The sequence below is a fragment of the Chiloscyllium plagiosum genome, unplaced genomic scaffold, assembly GCF_037043375.1.
Source record: "Chiloscyllium plagiosum isolate Xiang-an unplaced genomic scaffold, Cpla_swu_hap1 HiC_scaffold_27, whole genome shotgun sequence".
NCBI classification, from domain to species: Eukaryota; Metazoa; Chordata; class Chondrichthyes; order Orectolobiformes; family Hemiscylliidae; genus Chiloscyllium; species Chiloscyllium plagiosum.
The window spans coordinates 59,666,074-59,692,428 of NW_028270165.1; the positions used below are offsets into that span (position 1 = coordinate 59,666,074).

The window sequence follows — 26,355 nt, forward strand, 5'->3', positions numbered from 1 at the left end:
AATAGGAAGGCTCTGATTGGCAGGAGGACCAGTCACCTTCCAGTCCTCCAGGGCTCCTGACTGGCCTCTTTCACTACCCTGTGTCCCAATGATGCAACTTTCAAAGAACTATGTACCTGATTTGGAGATGCCGCTGTTGGACTGGGGTGTGCGAAGTTAAATTTCACACAATACGAGGTGATACTCTAACAGGCTCATTTGTAAGCACTAGCATTAGGAGCACTGCTCTTTCATCAGGTGGTTGTGTCTTATGATCCTGTTCCACAAACACCCAATGAAGAAGCTTGTGCTTCCAAATAAGCCAGTTGGACGATAACCTGGTGTTGAGTTTTAACTTTATCCACCCCAGTCCAACACCGGCACCTCCACATCATGTCTAGTGAACCAAGCACACACTTCTCAGTGCTGCCAGGAAACTACAATGCTGATGACATTGCACTCCTGAAAATTATACAATTTCTAACAATGCTGGCTACTCATTCACTGCTGCAACCGATACACAACATTGGAAACATAGTACAGGAGACTGTCAGAAATGAGCACAGCAGGTCAGGCAGCATCTGAGGAGCAGGAACATCAACGTTTCTGGCAAAAACCTGAGGAAGGGCTTTTGCCCGAAATGTCAATTTCCCTGGTCCTCGCACGCTGCCTGACCTGCAGTGCTTTGCCAGCACCACTCTAATCTTGACTCTGATCTCCAGCATCAGCAGTTCTGACTTTCACATGTAAAATGAGCAGTTTTAAAACAAAAACCTGTTGCAGTTTAAAGCTCTCAGTGAGAGTCTGAGCTCAGTGTGAAGTTCAGGTAATCTTTATTGTGACCCAACTTTGTTACAGCTTCAGAATCTCCCAGCAGAAAGGCGTAGAAAAAGTAGCAATTTTTAAAAAATCGCTCAAGGTCAAAGTGCAACCCCTCACTTTCTTCATTATTGGTCACCACTGAGTCGTCCCTTTGTAACTGCATCCTTGGTACAGCCTTAACCTGGAGGAAGTATTGCCTCACTCAGCAATTTCAACCTGTATTCCAATCAAGTTGGATGAGCAGCGTAGAGTCCACCAGACTGTTGTGGGGCTGGAGTCACGTGTCGGCCAGACCGGGTAAAGGATGCAGCTGGGACGACTGCTCTAATAACTGCTCAAGTCTTCCCTAAAAAAGAACTGAGTGAATCAGATGGGGGTTTTCTTCCACCCCCACCCCACCGACAATGGTTTCACCGTTAGATTCTGAACTCCAGATTTCTGACCAAATTTGAATTCCACCATCTGTCGCGGTGGGAATCGAACTCGGGAGCCACTGGAACTGGGTTGATAGTCCAGTTAATGAAGGCACTCGGCCGTCATTCTTTCAATCCCCTGCAATGCCACATGATCCCGCTGGTGGCTCCGCAGGTGGGAGGAGCAGTTGAAGGCCTCTCCCCTGCGTGGACTCACGGTGCCTCAGCAGGGCAGAGGCCTGGAAAAAGGCCTACCCCCACACTGTGTAGGGGAACGGCCTCTTCCCCCGTGTGGACCCACTGGTGGATCAGCAAGAAGGAAGCCTGGGTAAAGGCCTACCCGCACTCTGGGCAGCTGAAGGGCCTCTTCCCCTGTGTGGACCCATTGGTGCCTCAACAGGTTGGAGGATTCACGGAATGTCTTTCTGCACTCGGGGCAGCTGAAGGGCCTCTCCCCCGTGTGGACCCACCGGTGCCTCAGCAGGGCAGAGGCCTGGGTAAAGGCCTTCCCGCACTCAGGGGAGCTGATTCCCTGCTGTGACTACACTGTGCCTGGATTGTTGACTGGCTGGGAGATTGTGGATTGAGGCTTGATTGACTGAATGTTTGTTTCACCCAGAAGGTGTAGAAGGGGGTGTTCAGAGCTTCAACAGACATCCAGCAGAGCTGAGAACAGACAGACATCCACATGCCTTTTAAATGTTGTAATTGTGCCAGCCTCTACCACTTCCTCTGGCAGTTCGTTCCATACATGCACCACCCTCTGAAGTGGTTGCCCCTCCAATCTCTTAAATCATTCCACTCTCACCTCAAACATATGCCTTCTAGTTTTGGACTGCCATACCCTGGGGAAAAGACCTTAGGGTTTCCCCTCTATCCATGGCCCTTACAAAGGTCTATAAGTTTACCCCTCAGCCTCGGATGCTCCATGGAAAATGCCCCTGGCCTATTCTTTTCTGACCCCTTTCAAAGTTTCATAACATCTTTCCTACAGCAGGGAGACCAGAACTAACTGCAGTATTCCAAAAGTGGCTTAACCAACATCCTGGACAGCCACAACATGACCTCCCAACTCATCTACTCAATGCTCTGACCAACAAAGGCTATCCTCTCTACCTGAGAACTATGGAACCTGCACTCCAAGGACTCTTTGTTCTGCAACATTCCCCCTAACTGTGTCAGTCCTGCCTGGATTGCTTGACCAAAATGCAACAACTCACATTTCTCCAAATTAAATTCCATTTACCACTCTTTGGCCCATCCGATCAATTCTAATTTATAGCGAACTCACTTTTCTCTCTCATTCCCTAGAAGCTGAAAATCTCCATCCCACACACACTGGGCGGGGGGGTCTAATTGAACCATACATAATCTTCAAAGCCCGGACAGAGTGGACATTGCGAAGATGTTTCCATTGGTAGGACAGACTCGGGCCAGAGGGCACAGTCTTAGAGTAAATGGAAGACCTTTTAGAACGGAGAAACTTCATCAGCCAGAGAGCGGTGAATCTGTGGAATCTATTTCCACAGAAGGCTGTGCAGGCCAGGTCACTGAGGATATTTAAAACTGAGACAGATAGGTTCTTGAGTATCAAGGGGATCAAAGGTTACGGGGAGAATGGGGCAGGTGGGACTAGTTTAGTTTGTGAACACAGTCAGCATGGTCTAGTTGGATTGAAGGGTCTGTTTGTGCTCTCTGGCTCTAAAACTGGTCTTGAGACCATTTTCATGCCTTCCTCTTGTTCAAAAATCCAATTAAGATCATGGCTAATCTATTCACCATCAGATCCTCCGCCCTGCATTGTCCCAACTACCCTTAATTCCCCTACCATTGCAAAAACCCATCCAATTGTGTCTTGAATATACTTAATGAAGCTGCCTCTACTGCTTCCTGGGGCAGAGAATTCCATCGATACACTACACTCCAGGAAAAGCAGTTCCTCCTCATCTCTGTCCTAAATTTACTCCTCCTAATCTTGAGCCTGGTTTCATTCACCAGCAGAAATGACTCACTAAGTAGAGTTTCATCCTCACAGTGCAATGAATTCCCACTTTGCACCAAAACCTCAGATTTACTCACTCACTCAGTTGCTGTCTCACAATTGCAAGATTTCATTGTACCTTCTACTCCCATTAAGGGCAAAACATCTTTGAAAAGTCCTCAGAAACACTTCTGCTCTCACCGAAGATGATTAGAATCATACAGCACAGAAACAGACCCTTTGTCCATCCACATTAAGGGCAAAGCATCTTTGAAAGTTGCTCTGAAACTCCAGCCTTCACAATCACACTTCTGCTCTCACTGAAGATGATTAGAGTTATATAGAACCGAATCAGACCCTTTGTCCATCCACACATCATTCCTGATGAAGTGCTCGGGACCGAAATGTCGACTCTCCTGGTCCTCAGATGCTGCCTGACTTACCACCTTTTTCAGCACCACACTTTGACTCTAATCTCCAACATCTGCAGTTCTCACTTTCTCCACATCCCAAAGTATCACCATTTAAACAATACATCTCCTTCCTGCTTTTTTGTTTCATAGCAAAGACTATAACTTCACATTGAGATACTGCATTTGCCACGTGTTTGTAAATTGTGGTCTTCTCGACTTCCGGGAGACTGAGCATAAACTTGGGGAACGGATTGGCGAGCATCACAGCTGGGTCCGCAGAGGCTGACCAGACCTCCCAGTCACCATCGATTTTAATTCCCCTTCCCACTCCCTTTCTGACAAGAACATCATAGGCTTCCTCTATTGCCACAACGAACCAAACCGCAAATTAGGGAACAACACCCCATCTTCCGCCCGGGCAGACTACAGCCTGCAGGACCCAACATCGAGTACTCCAATTTCAAATAACCTCCCTTTCCATCACCCGACTCCCTTCTCAGCCCCATGCCCCTCACTACCACTCCTTCCTGCCACCAACCTGATTTCTTCCACCCAATGATTAATCTGACCGATTCTTCACCTATCCCCACTTTAGCCCCCGGTCCTGGCACCCATCCCCAGTCCTGACGAAGGGTTACACCCGAAATATCGACTTCTACACCTCGTGATGCTGCCTGATTTGCTGTGCCCTTCCAGCCTCCTGTCTGTCTATTTTGCAAATTGAGACACAGACCTCGATCACTTTTCCATAGTCCGTCCCCTCCCTGGGTTCAATCCCTTTCCTTTCAGTTGATGTAAGTCAACAATTGAACTCCGGAAAGAAATAGAAATGGCAAAGGGGGCGAGAAAAGAGAGTGCTGTACTCACAGATCTTGGACAGAGAAAAGAATTTGCAGTCTGGGTGAAGCTCAATGTTGATTCAGAAAGAGGAGCAGGAGTAGCAGCTTCAGAAATTCATGGTCCAACTTCCACATTCAGACAATAGGGTTGCTCTGATTGGCAGGAGGACCAGTTTTGTTTTGGTCCTCCACGGTTCCCTATTGGACCATCAAAGGAAGGTCGCGCGCCATTTTTTGCGGAAAGCGATGAGCATGCCCAGTGTTTAGCTGACACCGGTGGGCATGTGCACTGCGTTACTGACACCGGGAAACATGCGCAGTATGCTCACTAGGGATGCTGGTGTTCCTGTCAGATTTTAAGAGTCCAAATGCCAATACGACAAAAAAGGGGTCGAGCTACAATTTGTTTTTCCCTGTGATTCGACATTGTATTGTTTTTGCATTCTGTCTGGCTGCTCAACTTTTGTATGTCTTTTCCCCACGTTGCGCGAGTCCGGAACTGGAGGGCATGGGTTTAGGGTGAGAGGGGAAAGATTTCTGAGGGGCAACCTTTTTGCACAGACGGTGGTGGGGGTCAGCCAGAGGAAGTGGTGGAGGCCAGTACAATGATAATATTTAAAATGCATCTGGATGGGGATATGAATAGGACAGATTCAGAGGGATAAGGGGCCAAATGCTGGCAAATGGGTCACTAGATTAATTTAGGATATCTGGTCGGCATAGACCGAAGGGTATGTTTCTGTGCTCTGTGACGCTATTTCTAGATAGTTGGAACCAACTTCACAAGACTAGGACTAGGCCATTCACCCCTTACAGTCAAGATCAGAGTGGTGTTGGAAATCACAGCAGGTCAGGCAGCATCCAAGGAGCAGGAAAATCGATGTTTCAGGCAAAAGCCTCGAATGCTGCTTGACCGGCTGTGCTTTTCCAGCACCACTCTAATCTTGACTCTAATCTCCTGCATCTGCAGTGCTCATTTTCGCCCATTCACCCCTTCCAGCCTGTCCTGAGCGGTGGCCTGACTGCGTTTATTTCAGTGAAAGAATCAGACAGATTTCAGCAGCTCTTTTAAAAAACTTGAACACGCTTTCTGGCTTTAACGATGTTTCTGAAGATATCATTTTAGGTTTAGGGTGTAGGTTTGATATCCAGACGTTTCATCACCTGGCTAGGTAACATCTTCAGTGGCGACGCCAAGTGAAGCGAAGCTGTTGTCTCCTGCTTTCTATTTATTTCTTTCTCCTGGATGGGGTTCCTGGGGTTTGTGGTGATGTCATTTCCTGTTCGTTTTCTGAGAGGCTGATAGATGGTATCTTAGTCTATGTGTTTGTTTATGGCGTTGAGGTTGGAGTGCCAGGCCTCTAGGAATTCTCTGGCAAGTCTTTGCTTAGCCTGCCCCAGGATAGATGTGTTGTCCCAGTCGAAATGATGTTTTTTTTCATCCATGTGTAGGGCTACGAGGCCTGGCACTCCAAGCACAACACCATAAACAAACACATAGATCTACATGCCATCTATCAACCCCTCAGAAAACGAACAGGAAATGACATCACCACATACCCCAGGAACCCCATCCAGGAGAAAGATATAAATAGAAAGCAGGAGACACAGCTTCGCTTCACTTGGAGGTCGCCACTGATGATGTTACCTAGCCAGGTGATGAAACGTCTGGATATCAAACCTACAGCCCAGCGAGCAAACCTACACCCTAAACCTCAACCTGAGCTACAAACCTTGCAAAAATCATTTTAGGTATTCTCAATTTTGAAGATCAGCCATTTATCACCCCTCCCAACTCCCAGGTAGAGTCATTACTATCCATTATCTCTCTCTCTCTCTCTCTCTCTCTCTCTCTCTCTCTCTCTGTTCTTTGAAGGGCTTGATACAGCGGTCAAAGATGGTTCGAGGCTTGAGAAAGGACGGGTGTGGTGGGGGCTGGGGAGAATAGAGACCAAAAGGATGGGGGACAGAGAGAGAGAGAAAATGGCAGTCAGAGGGTGGGGGTAGAGAGAGAGAATGAGTGGGGTTGATAGAGAGATTGAGTGGGGAAGAGAGAGTGGGCGTGGCGGAGAGGTGGGGAAGGGCAGGGTGTTACTAGGCACACAGATACACAAGATGGCTACTGAGCCATCAGTTGGCCAACTTGACACACAAGATGGCCGCTGGATCACAATATGGAGAGAAACAGCAGAGCAGATACTGCCTGGGGCCACCAGAATGCCAGCACAATCGACTCACAACCCAGGTGATTAGTTTAAGGCGGGTGGGGGAGAGAATACACATGAGTAATGAACACTGCCCGCTGAAGTGTCTGGGTCCAGCCAACACCTCTTATAGAAGTGTCAGCGGAGCAGGTAAGGGCTGTTTGGCAGGGGCTGCTTGAAGGCTCGGTGACGTTTGTTTAACGGTTTAAATTTGAAAGTTTTTTTTTAAAAAGCGCGAAGCGGATCTGGAAGTTGGTGTAGCGTAAACTTACCTGGGTAGGTTTCTTTCCCTATAAAAGCACGCAGGAGAGGAACCCGAGGCACTACAGAGGTGCCTAACCTAATAATAAGAACCGTTGTGGTAAGTAGGTAAGTGCTGCATTTTGCTTGTTCTATTCTTGGACCTAGTTTGTTTTTAAAAGGTTACTTTTAGAGGGATGGCAGTGAAGACAGTGCAATGTTCCTCTTGCAACATGTTTGAGGTGAGGGATGCCATGGTCGTCCCTGCTGATTACTCTTACAGGAAGTGCACCCATCTCCAGCTCCTCCAAGACCATGTTAGGGAACTGGAGCTGGAGTTGGATGAACTTAGGATCATTCGGGAGGCAGAGGGGGTCATAGATCGGAACTTTAGGGAAGTAGTAACTCCAAAGATTGCAAACAGATGGGTGACAGTGAGGGGGACTGGGAAGAAGCAGCCAGTGCAGGGACCCCTGCGGCCGTTACCCTCAAGAACAAGTATACCATTTTGGATACTTGTGGGGGGGACGACTTACCAGGGGTAAGCAATGGGGTTCAGGCCTCTGGCATGGAGCCTGTCCCCGTTGCTCAGAAGGGAAGGGTGGAGAAGAGCAGAGCAATAGTTCGGGGCACAGATAGGCGGTTCTGTGGGGGCGAGAGAGACTCACATTTGGTATGTTGCCTCCCGGGTGCAAGGGTACGTGACGTCTCTGATCGTGTTTTCCGGATCCTTAAGGGGGAGGGGGAGCAGCCTGAAGTCGTGGTCCACATTGACACAAACGACATAGGGAGGAAGAGGGTTGAGGATGTTAGGCAGGCTTTCAGGGAGCTAGGTTGGAAGCTCAGAGTTAGAACAAACAGAGTTGTTGTCTCTGGTTTGTTACCCGTGATAGAGAGTCGAGGAATAAGGAGAGAGAACAGTTAAATGCGTGGCTGCAGGGATGGTGCAGGAGGGAGGGATTCCGGTATCTGGATAACTGGGGTTCTTTCTGGGGAAGGTGGGACCTCTATAAACAGGATGGTCTACACCTGAACCTGAGGGGCACCAGTATCCTTGGGGGAAGGTTTGCTAGTGCTCTTCAGGGGGGTTTAAACTAATTCTACAGGGGCATGGGAACCTAGACTGTAGCTTTAGGGTGCAGGACCTGGAGTGTAGGGAGGTTAGGAACATGGCATCAATCTCAAAGGAGGGTGCCTGTAAACAGGAAAGTGGCTTGAAGTGTGAATACTTCAATGCAAGAAGTATATGAAATAAGGTAGGTGAACTTGCAGCATGGATTGGTACCTGGGATTTCGATGTTGTGGCTATTACGGAGACATGGGTAGAACAGGGACAGGATTGGCTGTTGCAGGTTCCAGGGTTTAAATGTTTTAGTAGGGTCAGAGGTGGGGGTAAAAGAGGGGGAGGTGTGGCATTGCTTGTCAAAGATAGTATTACAGCGGTGGAAAGGACGATGGATGAAGACTCGCCATCTGAGGTAGTTTGGGCTGAGGTTAGGAATAGGAAAGGTGAGGTCACCCTGTTAGGAGTTTTCTACAGGCCTCCTAATAGTCCTAGAGACGTAGAAGAAAGGATTGATTCAGGAGAAGAGTGAAAGTAATAGGGTGGTTGTTATGGGGGACTTTAACTTTCCAGATATTGACTGGGAAAGCTATAGCTCGAGTTCGTTAGATGGGTCGGTGTTTATCCAATGTGTGCAGGAGGGTTTCCTGACACAATATGTAGACAGGCCAACAAGAGGTGAGGCCATACTGGATTTGGTTCTGGGTAACGAACCAGGCCAGGTGTTAAGAATTGGAGGTAGGTGAGCACTTTGGGGACAGTGACCACAATTCGGTGACTTTTACTCTAGTGATGGAGAGGGATAAGTGTGCACTGCAGGGCAAGAGTTATAGCTGAGGGCAGAGAAATTATGATATGGTGAGGCACGACTTAGGATGTGTGGCTTGGAAAAGTAGGCTTCAAGGGAAGGGCGCAATTGATATGTGGAGCTTGTTCAAGGAGCAACTATTGAGTGTTCTTGATAAGTATGTACCTATCAGGCAGAGAGGAAAGGGTCGTGTGAGGGAACCGTGGTTTAATAAGGAATTGGAATCCCTTGTTAAAGGGAAGAGGGCGGCCTATGTAAAGATGAGGTGTGAAGGTTCAATTGGGGCGATTGATAGTTATAAGGTAGCCAGGAAGTATCTGAAGAGAGAGCTAAAAGCAGCAAGGAGGGGACATGAAAAGTTCTTAGTTGGTAGGATTAGGGAAAACCCAAAGGCTTTCTATAGGTATGTCAGGAATAAAAGAATGACTAGAGTAGGAATAGGTCCAGTCAAGGATAGTAGTGGGAAGTTGCGTGTGGAGGCTGAAGAGATTGGGGAAGACACTGAATGAATACTTTTCATCAGTATTCACTCAGGAACAGGACATTATTGCCGATGTGAATACTGAGTCACAATTTATTAGAATGGATGGCTTTGAGGTATGTAGGAAAGAGGTGTTGGAAATCCTGGAAAGGGTGAAAATAGAGAAGTCCCCTGGGCCTGATGGCATTTATCCTAGGATTCTCTGGGAAGCAAGGGAGGAGATTGCAGAGCCATTGGCCTTGATTTTTATGTCCTCAGTGTCTACAGGAATAGTGCCAGAAGACTGGAGGATAGCAAATGTGGTTCCCTTGTTCAAGAAGGGGAGTAGGGATAACCCTAGTAACTATAGGCCGGCGAGTCTCACTTCTGTTGTGGGCAAAAGTCTTAGAGAGAATTGTAAGGGATAGGATTTATGAACATCTGGATAGGAATAATGTGATCAAGGATAGTCAGCATGGTTTTGTGAAGGGTAGGTCATGCCTCACAAACCTTATTGAATTCTTTGAGAAGGTGAATAAGGAGGTGGACGAGGCTAAAGCGGTAGATGTGGTGTATATGGATTTTAGTAAGGCGTTTGATAAGGTTCCCCATGCTAGGCTACTGCAAAAAATACGGAGGTATGGCATTGACGGTGGTTGGAGGTTTGGATTAGGAATTGGCTGGCTGGAAGAAGACAGAGGGTAGTAGTTGATGGAAAAGGTTCATCTTGGAGTGCAGTTACTAGCGGTGTTCCGCAAGGATCTGTTTTGGGACCATTGCTGTTTGTCGTTTTTATAAATGACCTGGAGGAGGGGCTAGAAGGTTGGTGAGCAAGTTTGCGGATGATACGAAAGTCGGTGGAGTTGTTGACAGTGAGGAAGGATGTGGCAGGTTACAGTGGGATATCGATAAGCTGCAGAGCTGGGAAGAAAAGTGGCAAATGGAGTTCAATGTAGGTAAGTGTGAAGTGATTCACTTTGGTAAGAGTAACAAGATGATGGGGTACTGGGCTAATGGTTGGATACTTGGTAGTGTGGATGAGCAAAGGGATCTTGGTGTCCATGTACACAGATCTCTGAAAGTTGCCATCCAGGTAAATAGTGCTGTGAAGAAGGCATATGGCGTACTGGCTTTTATTGGTAGAGGAATTGAGTTCTGGAGTCCTGAGGTCATGTTGCAGATGTATAAGACTCTGGTGCGGCCGCATCTGGAGTATTGTGTGCAGTTTTGGTCGCCATACTATAGGAAGGATGTGGAGGCACTGGAACGGGTGCAAAGGAGGTTTACCAGGATGTTGCCTGGTATGGTAGGAAGTTCGTATGAGGAAAGACTGAGGCACTTGGGGCTGTTTTCATTGGAGAAAAGAAGGTTTAGGAGTGACTTGATAGAGGTGTACAAGATGATTAGGGGTTTAGATAGGGTTGACCATGAGAACCTTTTTCCACGTATGGAGTCAGCTATTACGAGGGGGCATAGCTTTAAATTAAGGGGTGGTAAGTATAGGACAGATGTTAGGGGTAGACTCTTTACTCAGCGAGTCGTGAGTTCATGGAATGCCCTGCCAGTAGCAGTGGTGGACTCTCCCTCTTTATGGGCATTTAAACGGGCATTGGATAGGCATATGGAGGATAGTGGGCTAGTGTAGGTTAGGTGGGCTTGGATCGGCGCAACATCGAGGGCCGAAGGGCCTATACTGCACTGTATTTTTCTATGTTCAATGTCTTTGGGATGGATCCAAAACTTACTTCGTTAATGATTGAAAATACTTTGACCTCTGGAACTGTCTGCCAGAGAGTGTGTTGGAGTCAGATTCAATTATGGATCATTAAACTGAAAAGGAAAGCAAGGGACTGTAGTGGATGTCAGAATATGAGTTTCCTGATTGGGGCTGTTCACTTGCTCCGGTTACCATTTCAGGTTGCTAACTTTTCGTTAGCATCCTGCACATATTGGGAATTTTTCTCCTTTCTAGTATCTCAGTGACAAATCTAGTTTATGAATTGTTCCTATGATATCTCATGAGCGGGTTTATGATATTCACAGTGTTGTGGGTCACAGTGTGTCCAAGTGAGGAAAAACAAACTGTTCATCTTAAATATTTGATTTTAAACAATGGAAATAAAATTAATGTTTGGTAAACACAACTTGCTGTGTAGTAAGATCATCAGAAATAGGAATGGGAGTAAGTAATTGACCGTTGAGATGCTCTGTCTTTCATTTATCTAAATTCTCTTTCCTGCACTTGTTTTTTCATGACTTCACCTGCTGAAGTGACTACACTTCAAAAGCTTGTGATTTCAACATAAGAGCATAAGAACTAGGAACAAGAGTCAGCCTTCCGGCCCTTCGAGTCTGCTCCACCACTCAATAAGATTATGACTAATCTTTTCGTGGACTATGCTGCACTTACCTGCGTTTTCACCATATCCCTTAATTATTTTATTTTTCAAAAACGTATCTACTGCTTCTAGTGATTGCTGAAGTAATGTCAAATCCTTCCCTGGGCAAGGAATTCCATAGATTAACAACCCGCTGGGTGAAGAAGTTTCTTCTCAGTTCAGTTTTAAACCTGCTTCCTCTAATCTTGAGGCCATGCGCTCTTATCCTAGTCTCACCTACCAATGCAACATCATACTTCTATTTCTTTCATAATTTAATATAGTTCTGTAAGATCCCCTCCAAACAAACCTGCTGGACTATAACCTGGTGTCATGTGACTTATGACTAAAAAATTTGTTATTACGCATCCTCATAGCAGTGGGATTTCAGGGCTCGAAGATAGGGACACTACCACTGCGCCTGAAAAAACCTCTGCAGCAAATAGGTCCTCTTCTATTGAATGAATGGGGAGAGGTTTCTTCTCAACATGGGATACAAATATTATACCCTCAGAGCCCTTTACACTAAATTGAGCCCTCTTCAGTTGAATGAATGGATGTGGAGGTGCCACAGTTGAATTGGTTGATAACGTTAAAAATCACATCTTCCCCCTGAATATGTGACACTACCGCTATAGCTGCAGAGCCCGTTGCAGTAAATTGGGTCATCTGCTGTTGAATGAATGAACGGGAATGAAAAGGGCGGATACACTGACGTGGTTGTGAAATTCTCTACCAATCCCAAAGCTTGTGGTCGGTACCGACTAATCGGAGAGAGATATTGCAGAGGGTGGGACCAACACGACGCACAAAGCCAGCCGCCATTGGTCAGGTGGAGTAAGGTGCGCTCTGATTGGAGGGGACGCGAATGACGCGCGTCACTGAAGGAGGAGACGGAATGAAGAAGAAAAACAAAGATGGCGGCGCGAGGCTGCGGTTTTGTCATCGACGCAGCGGGCGGTTTCTGACGGAGGGAGGGGGGCAGACAGGCATCGTTTACCTCAGAAAATATCTTTAAAATACATTTCAAATTAAAGCCAGAATTTTTCAAACAAAAGTTGTGAAGAAAAGGAGACAGTCCCCGGTGGGGTTTATTGTTTATTTTTGTATAATTCCCGGGGCCCGGGAAGGGGGAGGTGACAGTTATCGGGTGAACGAGAAAACAAATTAAAAATGTCGGCGGTGGAAGAGAGAGAGCCGGCGCCTGCGGCTTCTTCGGCGGCGGCCGGAGCCCAGGAGCTCAACAACCCCCGGAGCTGGAGGAAGGTCCGAGCTCCAAGAAGCGGGAGGTCCGGCTGGAGGCTGGATTTGCTCAAGGCTTGTATCTATTAACTTATTTAAATGGTACCTACTGTATGGGGCTATGGTTTACATTAAAACCGGAGGATCATGTCAGAGTGTTTGTTTATATTGAGCAGTTGTAGTTGGTAAAATACACTCCCTGGAGGAGCACCTTCTATGATGTTGCATTTCTTGCCTTCTGCCCTTCCCCCATTTGTTATCTCTCATCTTGATTTTACTTTTTTTTGGTCAAATTTAATTTCATATTAATGAGACTTGGTGTTCACTGTGTGTTATTAATTTGTTTGTTGAATTACTGTAAGAAAAAAATTAATGGTGTCATGTCATTTCTGATGTCAGAGTTTGACATTGAATGTGCAGATGTGAATACCAATAAGTTGTGAAAATAAATCAAGAACTTGTGGTTCTAAAAAAAAAAGCAGTTCACTGATATTAATGGCATTGTCTCATTTGAGGATGATGATTTGAGTCTGACCAACAAACCGTTTCATGTAGTCACCCAATTTAATTAAAAATTTCTTTAACTTAATTAAAGAAAATAACCCTGGCAGGCTAAAATTTGTACAATTTGTTTGTAAGATTTATTTATATGTCCCTTGCTCTCGATGTGGTCTCTGCCACATTGGGGAGACTGGACGCCAACTTGCAGAACATTTCAGGGAACAGCTCTGGGACGCCAAAACGAAACGACCCCACCGCCTTGTGGCTGAACGCTTTAACTCCCCCTCCCAATCCGTCAAGGACACGCAAGTACTCTGGTGCCTTCCCCTCCAAGCTCGAGCTACCTGACGCTTGGAGGAAGAACATCTTGTCTTCTGCCTTGGGACCCACCAACTACATAGGATCAATGTAGATTTCACCAGTTTCCTTATTTCCCCTCCCCTCCCCCCACACCACACACCTTGTCCCAGATCCAGAGTTGAAAAATGTGGTGCTGGAAAAATGCCTCGAGGCCATGCCTCTAGGAATTCCCTGGCTGTTCTCTGGCATGGCACTCATCCACAGATTCTATCAACAAACACATTGACCTGGACCCAATATACCGGCCACTGCAGCAGACAGTTGGACCTGACAACCGGAAGCGGCAGAGACAAACCACTATAAATGCTGGAGGAAACATCACAGAAGCGCTTCACAAGAGGCTCCCAAGCACTGAGGATATCACCTAGACAGGAGATGAAACGTCTGCAACAAAAATTCCCAGCTCGGCGAACAGAACCACAACAATGAGCACCCGAGCTACAAATCTTCTCTCAAACTTTGAAATGAGCATAGGAGTTGGGACATCCTGTTGCAACTGTCACACGAGCCACACAACACAAGGCGTGGTCCTTCTCTGAATTACCATCCCTTGGAATATCGGGGGGAAGACACCTCTTTAATTGTAACATTCAGGAAATATGCCTTATTTCAACAAAAATGTGCTGTGCTCACAGATGTTTGGACAGAGAAAGGGAGTTGCAGTCTGGAGTGAAGCTCAACCTTCATTCAGAAAGAGAGGAGCAGCAGTAGCTTCAGAAGCTCACCGTCCAACTTGCGCATTCAGACAATAGGGCGGCTCTTCTGGGCAAAATCTGGGAATGAAGCAATGTCTCCCCCTTTCCATTCCTTATCCTGGGAGGGAGAGAGAAAGGGGGAAGCACTGTTCACTTGCAACAACGGGAGGCAGTATGAATACAAGCAGGGAGCAGACTCTGCAAAAGTCAGTTTCAGTCGGCTTCTTCTGAAATATTGTGTGCAATCCTGGTCTCCCTCCTATAGGCAGGATGTTGTGAAACTTGAAAGGATTCAGAGAAGAGTCACAAGGCTGTTGCCAGGGTAGGAGGGTTTGAACCACAAGGAGAGGCTGAATAAGATGGGGCTGTTTTCCCTCGAGCATCGCAGGCTGAGTGTGTGTTTTTTAAAGAGGTTTATAAAAACTTGAGTGTGGATGGGGTGAATAGACAAGGTCTTTTCCCTGGGATAGGGGGAGTGCGGAACTAGAGGGCATAGGTTTAGGGCGAGAGGGGGAAAATTTAAAAGGGACCTTGCAGTAAACCTTTTTTTTGCAGAGGGTGAAGCGTGTATGGAATGAGCTGCGGAGGAAGTGGTGGAGGCATCTGGATGGTTATATGCAAAGGAAGAGTTTAGAGGGATATGGACCAAGTGATGGCAAATGGAACTAGACTAATTTTGGATATCCGGTCGGCATGGACAAGTTAGACTGAAGGATCTGTTTCTGTGCTTTATGTCTCTGACTGTATGACTGGTGAAAAGCGTTGGCATTCGTCGAAACATTTATGCAACAGGAAATTATAAGAGGGTAAAGATAAGCCTCACGTCATTGATCCATGAATCCCGGTGTAGTATGGATGTATTTCCAGTAATAGAGTCAGTATGGCATGGAAGGAGTCCAAAACGATGGCTTCTTTTTACAAAAAGTCACACTTAAAACTTAAATCTGAGTCTTCTGCGTTAATATAAGACAGATAAGTCTGGGGTATATGTTACATAATTAATGGAATGTTTATGGCTCTAAAAGCCTGATTTGCAGTTGTTTCTGGGCTCATAATATTGCACTGCAGCATATTGTATATCTTCAGTAAGAACGTCAATACCGCATGATAGATGTCCATTCAGCAACTTGAGTGAACTCTTCCTGGAGTATGCAATCCACCACATTACCCTGCTGTGTGCATTTACATATAGATCAGCACAAAAATCTTGGGTATTAAGAGAGGAAAGAATGATCCACAGAAACTAGAAATGTGTGTTCTGATTTTCTATTGTGGACTGACAGCGATGACCTTTGCAATCTCTTTCCACAGAAATATTACAAGAGAAGAATTTGGAGGCAGAAATCTCAGACCAAACATCACATCGAAGTCTGACAATCGCTTGATTCACCAGGACTTGGAGAGAGATGGCCTTGAAAACAAAGGGGAGAAGGTCTGTCTGCTTTGTTAGGTTTTAAATGTCAGTGTGACTGGAAACTCACAGAGTCTTACATACCCACACACCAGAGTAGTGACTGGAACATGTTTTACAGAGTTCTCCAATTATCAGAGGGTTCACCAGTAACACCACACCTATGCTGTAAGTGTGAGCGAGTTTCAACTGATTGTTGAACCTGGAGAAATACGAGGACACCTGCACCATGGCGAAATCATGAAAATGCAGGGAGTGTAGGAACGGTTTCCCTTCCCCGCCTGCCCGATATTCATCAGCATTTATATACCGGCCAGCGGCCATTCACCTGCATTCAGCACAGGAAAGGCTTCACTCAGTCGCATCACCTCCTGGTCCACATTGGGGAGAAACTGCTCATCTGCCCTGTATGCTGAAGCAGATGAAGGACATTTTTTTTTATCCTGGATGGAGCATACTGCAGGTATACCTGAAATAGATACATTTGTCTCTATCCCATTGAGTCTCCAGCACAGGGCCAGTCTGGGCTGCTCAATTGGTGTCTCAGTGTTTATTATTCTGCACCTGAGCCTACATCCACCCCTCTTCATTGCTCCCCCATTTCCCCTCCATCAGCATAAAGATATTCCCCACTTTTTGAAAGTTCACTTTACACTACTTCACTTTAACAAAAGACCTACATTAATACCTGTTCTCACAAACCGAAAGAAATCCGAAGAGGATTGTCGCTTTTACAAAGAAAGGCATAATATAAATTAATTCATGGTAATTGCTTCTTCGCTTTAGGCCATTTCGCCTTATGAAAGGAACACTCTACTTTCAAATAGTGGGGGAAAGCTGTATCAATACAATACAGCACAGTCACAGGCCCTTCTCACTTGCTTTAGGCACACAGACCCCCTCAAGCCTGTGCTACTTCTTAATTCTTACTTAGACCTGCTATTTATTGCCCATGTGTGGCTTCTGTTCCTCTATTCACCTTCCCTTCATGCGTCTATCAAGATACACCTTAAACGTTGTTAAGGTGCCTGCTTCCATTACCTCCACTGGCAGTGCGTTCCAGAAACCCACCACTCCTCTGTGTAAATTCCCCACCCCCACCACTTTCCCCCCAAACAGTCCTTGAACCTCTTTTAGTTGAACTTTCTACTTTGGAGGGAAAAAAACGCCTCTGACTATCGTAGAATCCCTCCAGCGTGGAAACAGACCATTTAGCCCAACAAGTCAACACTGGCCCTCTAAAGATTAACAAATAGAGACTCGTTTTCTTACCCCCATTATCTACATTTACTCCTGACTAATGCACCGAACTTACACATCCCTGAACATTGGGGCAATTTACACACAGACAATCCAACTTATCCTGCCTCTCCCTGGACGCTATGGGTAATTTAGCATCGCTAATCCACCCTAACCTATACAAGTTTGGATTGTAGGAGGAAGCCCGAGCACCCGGAGGAAGCCCACACAGACACGGGAGGTGGGGTGCAGGGACAATGTGCCAACTCCACACAGACAGTTGCCTGAGACTAAAATCGAACGCAGGTCCCTGGCACTGTGAGGCGTCAGTGCGAACCACTGAGCTACCCTGCCACCCCTGTCCAGCCAATCTGTGTGTCTCAGCATTTTGTCGAGGTCTCCTCTCAGCCTCTGTTTTTCCAAAGAAAATAATCCAGGTTTATGCCTCCTCTGCTCATAACGAGAGCCCTCCATACTAGGCAATGTCCTGGTGAACCTTGCCTGTACCCTCTACCAGAGCACCCACATCCTTCCAGTAGCACCGTGACCAGAACTACACACTATATTCTGAATGTGGCCATAATAAACAGCTGTAACGTAACTCTTACACTCAAGGAAGTGTGCTGTGTGCTTTCTTGACCACCGTGCCCACCTGCATTACCACTTCCACGGATCTATATGCCCAGATCTCTCTGTATGCCAGTGCTCCTATGTGTTCTGCCATTTATCATACAATTTTATATTTCCTTCATCTCTATCGAGCTTCACCTTAACTGTCTTTCTCTCTTCATCTCTTTTTCCCCCCTTCTCATCCCTCCACACATCAGCATATCATAAGACCATAGCAGCAGAAATTAGGCCATTCAGCCCATTGAGTCTGCTTCGCCATTCAATTATGGCTGATAAGTTTCTCAACCCCATTCTCTCCCTTAACCCTTGATCCTCACGAACCTATCTATCTCCGTCTTAAATATATTCAGTAACCTGGCCTCCGCAGCCTTCTGTGGCAGTGAATTCCATAGACTCACCACACTCTGGCTGAAGGAGCCTCTCTTCCCTCTGTTCTAAAGGGTCTTCCCTTGACGCGAAGGCTGAGCCCTCAGGTTCTAGTCTGTCCTACCAATGGAAACACCTTCCCAACATCCACACCGTTCATTATTTTGTAGGTTTCAATTAGATCCCCTCTCATCCTTCTGAACTCCATGAAGTATAAACCTAGAGTCCTCTAATGTTCTTCATATGTTAAATTTTTCATTCCTGGACCATTCTTGTGACCCTCCTCTGAACATGTTCTAGGGCCAGTACATCCTTCCTGAGATATGGGGCCCAAATCTACATACAGTACTCTAATTGTGGGCTGACCGGAGCCTTACAGAGCCTCAGAAGTACATCCCTGCATTTATATTCAAGTCTGATCAAAATAAATGCCATCATTGCATTTGCCTCCCCAACTACTGACTCAACCTGTAAGTTTACCTTGAGAGAATCCTGGAGTAGAACTCCATAGTCCCTTTTCACATCAGATTTCTGAATTTTCTCCCCATAATCCTTCTGTTCCAGAGTAACAGCAGAGATTTCCAGACACCTCGATTGTTTTCAGGGATACCAAAGGATCTTGGGAATTGCCAGTATCTCAGGAGGAGGCAGAGGGGAATGTGGTGTGGTCCTGTAAACTGCAGAACTTTCCAACTCCCTGAATCAGCAGGAACTCTTTCTGGACTAAGAAACAAAAGGGCCACTGAGAAACTGCTACATCAGGAGGCAGAAATTAGGCCATTCAGCCCATTGAATGGTGGAGCAGACTCAATCATTCTTAAGTATCAAGGGTTACAGGGAGAATTGGGTTGAGAAACGTATCAGCCATGATTGAATAGTAGAGCAGACTCAATGGGCTGAATGGCCTAATTTCTGGTAGTTAACCATCCCTGGGAAGAAGGATGCAAAACAACAAGCTGTTTCCTGGGACAGATGAGCGAAGTGTTTAATAAGCTCATGATAAAAGGACAATTAAGTTTGTCTGTGGAAGGAAGGCCCTGACGTAAAGGGTTTTTTTGCAGGAAACGCTGTATCAAACAAACCACTAAACCTCAAGGATAAGAAGGTAAGCTACAGACCGGAGATCTCCAGAAGTATGGGGAGGTGGTGTTAGAATCTAAAGAAGCATCACATCACAGATTTGAAAGCGAGGAATCTCCACCAGAATTCAACCAGAATGATGTAGCAGCAGTACTTGGAAGAAGAATGCTGCACTGAATCCCTGGACACTTCCAGAGACAGATACTGTTGGGGGAAACTCAGTTAAATTCTGCCATCAATTGGGTGATAGCCAAGTTGTGAGTGAGGTTGAACTTGGTTACATAGAAGAATACAGCGCAGTATACGCCCTTTGGCCCTCGATGTTGTGCCGATCCAAGTCCACCTAACCTGCACTAACCCACTATCCTCCATATGCCTATCCAATGCCTGCTTAAATGCTCATAAAGAGGGAGAGTCCACCACTGCTACTGGCAGGGCATTCCATGAACTCACTACTCGCTGAGTAAAGAATCTACCCCTAACATCTGTCCTATACTGACCACCCCTTAATTTAAAGCTATGCCCCCTTGTAATAGCTGACTCCATACGTGGAAAAAGGTTCTCATGGTCAACCCCATCTAAACCTCTAATCACCTTGTACACCTCTATCAAGTCACCCCTAAACCTTCTTTTCTCCAATGAAAACTTGAGGAGTTTTATTTTTGGTTGCTCCATACAATAAAGTGTTAATCATTGTTTCAGCAGTTAATTGTGTGCAGTTTCTGAGTTAAGAGCCAAATTAAGACGATTCACCCACAACCACAGTGAGAGGCTGGGATTCATGTTGACTCCATTGCATTCAGCACTACATTACGTCAATACTTTTATAAAGCAAAGGCTGACAGCCACACCTATCTCAAAGAGAAACACCCAGAGGAGCGTGTCGCCCAATAATCTGTAAAATTAGCATGAAAAGTGGTGTAACCTGCTCTAGTGATAAGAATAAATCCCCAACACTTTAAAATCAACAATCAGCAATTTATTTATCCAACTCTCACGGTGAACAAATGAACAAAAGTATTAACATACTGGATACAGGCCAGGAGCAGATGGGTGGCACTAGTTTAGTTGGGGATCATGGACTGGTTGGTCTGAAGGGTCTGTTTCCAGGCTGCATGACTCCATAGCACGGAATGAATGAGGATCCATCCCAAAGATGATAAAGGTTTCAAGCACCACCTTAGGCAAATGTGTGGACACCCCTCCAGATAACTGAGGGCAGTGGGACACTGAGGGTCAGTAGATCAGTCAGCCAGCCAGTTCTCTCCAGGAGACTTGTCTCTCAAGAAAGGAAGTGGTTTCCTGCCCCATCAGCCAGATTACCCAGTTTGGATTAGGTCCTATATTTCCAACAAAATAGGGAGACAGGGCAGTGTCTATAACAAATATGTTATTAAACTTGGAAGAGTGCTGAAGACATATATAAGGATGTTACCAGGATTCAAGGGTCTGTGTAAAAGGGAGAGGTTGGACAAGCTAAGATATTTTTATTTAGAGCATTAAGAGTCTGAGAGAGGCCCTTCGAGAAGTGAAGAGATCGTGAGAGGGTGAATGCACTCAGACTTTTATCCCGAGGTTGGGGAAGTGAGGGCTAGAGGGCATCAGTTTAAGGTTAGAGGAAAAAGAATAAAAGGAAATGTGAGGGGCAACGTTTCTTTTCACGCAGACGGTGGTACACATATGGAATGAGATGCCAGCGGAAGTGGTTGAGGTGGGTACATTAACAACATTTAAAAGGCATTTGGGCAAATACGTGGATAGGAAAGGTATGGAAGGAAATGGGCCAAGTGCAGGGAAATGGGCTTAGTGTTGATGGACAGTTTGGTCGGTGTGGACCATGTTGGGCCAAAGGGCCTGTCTCCTGCTGTAGGACTCTATGATTTGCATCTCTTTGTTGGTCAGACAGTTTTGAGTTTCCAAATGGAACATCTCACAATCAGGCCGAATAAAATCCAATCTCATTCATCAACTCTGATGCGGAGGTGCTGGTGTTGAATTGGGGTGGACAAGGTCAGAAGTCACATGGCACCAAATGAAGTGATGAGGGGGCAGTACTCATGAAAGAGCAATGCTCCTAAAGCTTGTGATTTCAAATAAACTTGTTGCACTATAACATGGTGTCGTGTGACTTCAGACTTCTTCAACTCAAACTTGATGGGATACGTTGTCCAACTCGGCAGATTTTATCAAGATTGCTTGGAGGAATTCTTTTTTTTAAAGATTCCCTACAGTATGGAAACAGGTCCTTTGGCCCAACAAGTCCACACTGGCCCTCCGCAGAGTAACCCAGCCATTCCCCTATCCCTATTCCTCTACATTTACCCCAACTAATGCACCACACCGACACATCCCTGAACACTATGGGACAATTTAGATGGGCCAATACATCCGAACCTGCACACCTTTAGACCAGGGGAAGGAAACCAGAGCACTCAGAGGTAACCCATACAGACGTGGGGCGTGCAACGTGAAAGCTACACACAGACTGTCTCCCCAAGGGTGGAATTGAACCCAGGTCAGCATCGTGAGGCAGTGATACTAACCACTGAGCCACTGAGTCACCATGCCACCCCTGAGCCATGTAGGTGGGCTTGGTGGGGGTGAGTCCAGCACAAAACACAAAAGCTCACTGCACCCACTGTCAGAATGGGCAGGAGGTTCAGCCCTGGGGGTGACCCACTGCAGTGTCACTGGTGGAATCTGATTGTTGGATGCACTGGTGCCTCCGCAAGTTGCAGGACAATGAGAACCTCCGCCCGCAGTCAGGGCAGGCAAACGGCCTCTCCCCGGTGTGGACCCATTGATGGGCCAGAGTTTGGAGGAGTGGGTGAACCCCTTCCCGCACTCGGGGCAGCTGAATGGCTTTTCCCTGGTGTGGACTCGCTGGTGGGACAGCAGGTCAGAGGAATTGCTGAAGGCCTTACCACACTCAGAGCAAGCGAAAGGCCTCTCCCTCATGTGGATTTGCCGGTGTCTCAGCAGGTCTGAGGAATTGCTGAAGGCCTTCCCGCACACTGGACAGCTTAAGGGCCTCTTACCCCGTGTGGACCCGCTGATGGGCCAGCAGGTTGGAGGATTTACTGAAGGCCTTCCCGCATTCTGGGCAGCTGAAGGGCCTCTCCCCCGTGTGGATCCGCTGATGGGCCAGCAGGTTGGAGGAATTGCTGAAGGCCTTCCCACACTCTAGGCAGCTGAAGGGCCTCTCCCCCGTGTGGACCCGCTGGTGGCTCCGCAGGTGGGAGGTTTTGCTGAAGGCCTTCCCACACTCTGGGCAGCTGAAGGGCCTTTCCCCCGTGTGGATTCGCCGGTGGGTCGGCAGAGAGGAGGAATTGCTGAAGGCCTTCCCGCACTCTGGGCAGCTAAAGGGCCGCTCCCCCGTGTGGACCCGCTGATGGACCAGCAGGGAGGAGAAATTGCTGAAGGCCTTCCCACACTCTGTGCAGCTGAAGGGCCTCACCCCTGTGTGGACCCGCCGGTGCCTCAGCAGGTTGGAGGAATCGCTGAAGGCCTTCCCGCATTCGGGGCAGCTGAATGGCCTCTCCCCCGTGTGGACTCGCCGGTGCGTCAGCAGGTTGGAGGAATTGCTGAAGGCTTTCCCGCACTCGTGGCAACTGAAGAGCCTCTCCCCTGCATGGATTCGCTGGTGGGTCTGGAAGTTGTCCACCCAAGTGAATCCTTTCCCGCACATGGAGCAGTAAAACTTCCTCTCACCAGTGTGTATATGCTGGTGGGGCAGCAGGACACAGGAGCAAGTAAAGCCCTTTGCCCGCTCGGGGCAGGAGAACGGCCTCTTCCCAGTGTGATTGCACTGATGAGCCGCCAGGACAGGTGGGACATGGAAGCCCTTCCCGCAGTCGCCACAATTCCATGGTTTCTCAACAGGGCATGTTTCCTCAGGTTTCTCCATGGCCGAAGCTTCAGCTGCACACACACGTGTACAACCCTGCCATGAATTCTTCTTTCCAGGCAGTAGAGTTGTTTCAGGCTCCACACTCAGTGCGCTGCAACAGTAGGGTCTTTCAACCAGTCCCCCGTACTCAAACTGGAACCAAAAAGAACGCTTTGCTCCTTCTCACAGAATCATAGTTGAAAATTGTTGCGGTCCTGATGGATTGAGTAACTGTCAGACATTGATGTGAAAGTGAGGACTGAAGACGCTGGAGAGTCAGAGTCAAAAACTGCATCGCTGGAAAAGCGCAGCACAGCAAGCAGCATCAGAGAAGCAGGAGAATCAACATTTTGGACATAAGCCCTTTATCTGTTAACTTGAAACTTCTGTCTTCAGATAGTCTGTAAGAAAAGATTACAAAAGTCATCACTGCCAATCCAGTTTTTTTTTATAGATATTTTTATTAGAAATTTAACATTTTAACAAGTTTACAAAAATAAACAAAACTCTCAGATATAAACATTGATATACAATTAACTCAAATATACAATAGTCAAAATTTAACAAAAAACAGAAAAAAAACAAAAAAGAAAAAAAACAAACAAAACTCAACTATCTACTAATCTAACCTACAACTAACCAGAGTGTATATTTAAGTCTCTTACATGCTCGGGATGTGTTAGCATCAGATATAATAAAGCCCGTATTCGTGCGGGATTCGTTCCCCGAGGGGCCCCGGACCAGCCAGGTTTGTAATCTCAATTAAATAAAAGCCCTTGTTAGGATAGCCGAAATATCTGTATTTATGTAATTCAAGAAGGGCTGCCATATTTTATAAAATAATTCGGTCTTTCGGTGCACCATATTTGTAAGGAAGACAAGGGGAATACATTCCATAATTAATCTGTGCCAATTTGAAAGTCCAGGGTGGCCCTCAGCCGCCCAGTTCACCAAAATATTTTTCCTTGCACGAAAGAAAGAATAGAAAATAGTCTCTTCCCGTACGTGTCCAGGGAGGGAAGGTTTGAAAAGCCCAAGAGGAGAGATACAGGGTCCACTTTAATTTCCGTTCCTAAAATTTCTGTCAGGGTACTTGCTACTTTAGTCCAATATCTACGGATCTTATGACAGGTCCATAGGCAATGTACATGAGTGCCCACTTCTATTTTGCATTTAGGACACATTGGAGATGCTCCTGCCTTAAATTTTGCCAATCGAACCGGTGCTATATGGGCCCTATGAAGTATCTTCAGCTGGATAGCCTGGGTTCTGTTACAGATAGTAATTCTTCTCGCATTTTCCCAAATATCATTCCACGTTTCTATAGAGATTTCTAGTCCCAAATCCTGATCTCATGTTTTAAGCAGATTATACATATCTCCCGATACTTTATCATGTAGTGAATGATAAATAGTACTGACGGAAAATACCCCCACTGGTCGTAGGACACTACATTCTCTATCTGATTTATAAAGACTATCTGATAACGTGGTCTTCTTCTGTATATAATCTCGAATTTGGAAGTATCGAAAGAGGTCTCCATTAGGTAATCCGAATTTCTGACGCAGCTGTTCAAAAGACATCAGGACCCCATCTTTAAATAGATCCCCTAAACATGAGATACCCCTGGATCTCCAGAGTTTAAAAGTGGCATCTGTAAACTCCGGTTGGAATCCCCATGCTCCCACTATCGGTGCATTGGGGGAAGTTTTATGTGAATTGCCCTCATTTTGCCGCATTATATTCCAAGCACTGCCAGTCCAGTTAAGAATGAGATATCAAGGCATTGACACTGACACCAGAGAGAAACTGTACATATAGATGTGGCAAATGTTAGTGGCAAGCCAGAGTGATAGAGATATGAAGCACAGAAACAGACCCTTCGGTCTAATTCATGCGTGCCAACGAGATAACCTAACCTAATCTCGGCCAATTTGCCAGCATTTGGCCCATATCGTCTAAACCCTTCCTAATCGTATACCCATCCAGATGCCTTTTAATGTCATAATTGTACCAGCACCCACCACTTCCTCTGACAGCTCTTTCCTTAAACATGCCACTTTCTGCATGAAAGACTTATCCCTTAGGTTCCTTTGTTAAGTTCTTTTGCTTGAGCTTCTTACACTGCAATACGCCAACTTCTGTGAACAACCAAACTTTATTAAGTACAGTACAAGCTGTGGAGAAACTCTTAACACTCTTCGCAATGCTGGTACACAACAGTACCAAAAAAAAACAAACCCCTTAAACAAAGTAAAACTGAAACAGAGGCTTACAGTTGAAGTTAGAAGGGCAGAAGGAGACAGTGTTAGCAGCCTTTCTCCACATAGTCCACTGCTTAACTCACCCAAACGAGACTTCAGCTTTCAGGACTGACCACTCCCCTTTCATTGTACAGGTCACTTCTAAAACAAAAGCTTTGGCCTCAAGTCTCATCTGTTCACATATAACCAAAAATGCCTCCCAATACTGTTTTTCATCTCTGTACTAAACCAGTCACTTCGGAGCCCAGGTTTTTTTTACCACCCCTCTGAAAAAAAAACCAAGGACACAGCATCCTTGAGAAGAATGACCAGCTTTTAGTAAAAGGACCAGCTTTTAGTAAAAAGGACCAGCTTTGTGACTGAGGGATATAGGCCAAACACTGGCAGATGGGATTAGATTAGTTTGAGAACATAGCATGGAGTAGTTGGACTGAAGGGACTGTTTCTGTGCTGTTTGACTCGGTAATTGTTCTGCAATGGTCTGAAAACCATTTCCTTGCCTTCCCCCATAAACATCCACTTCTTTGTTGTTCCAAAATCAGATGAACTCAGCCTTGAATATATTCAATGATCCCATAACTGCAGGAAGACATCCCCACTTCTGATCTCAATTCCTCTTGCTAAGATAACACCTGCTTTGCTCATTGCTTGCTGCACCTATCTCACAACTGGCATTGACTGGTATGGAAGGACGCTGAGGCCCCTTTATACACATTCCTGATGAAGAGCTCGTGCCTGTAACGCTGACTCTCCTGCTCCTCAGATGCTGCCTCATCTGCTGTGCTTTTCGAGCACCACACTTTTTGACTCTGATCTCCAACATTTGCGGTCCTCACTTTCTCCACATCCCAATATATCAACATTAAAACAATGCATCTCCTTTCTGCTTCCCCGCCCACAGGGAATGCTATCACTTCACATCGTGGTACTGCATTTTCCATGAGTTTGCCAACTGAGACACAGACCTGGCCCAACTTTTCCAGAATCTCTCCCCTCCATAAACTGAGATTGAGAGAGAGACACACACAATAGGGGTGTCTCTGATTAGGAGGACCACGCTCCTTCCGGTCCTGCAGGG

At 46.3% G+C, this 26,355-nt stretch overlaps 1 protein-coding gene and 1 pseudogene across 1 annotated transcript in view; one reads left to right on the forward strand and one right to left on the reverse strand.

The window, feature by feature from the left end:
• Nucleotides 1-20,018, forward strand: part of LOC148144297 (uncharacterized) — a 44,651-nt gene extending 24,633 nt beyond the window's left edge. Inside the window, exons 4-6 of the mRNA XM_087975316.1 lie at nucleotides 15,710-15,830; nucleotides 18,609-18,723; nucleotides 19,957-20,018. Coding sequence (XP_087831442.1) covers nucleotides 15,710-15,830; nucleotides 18,609-18,723; nucleotides 19,957-20,018 — 298 coding nt within the window. The remainder of the gene's footprint in view (nucleotides 1-15,709; nucleotides 15,831-18,608; nucleotides 18,724-19,956) is intronic.
• Nucleotides 20,019-20,681: 663 nt separating this feature from the next.
• LOC148144298 (uncharacterized) lies at nucleotides 20,682-22,812 on the reverse strand (annotated as a pseudogene).
• Nucleotides 22,813-26,355: the final 3,543 nt, after the last annotated feature.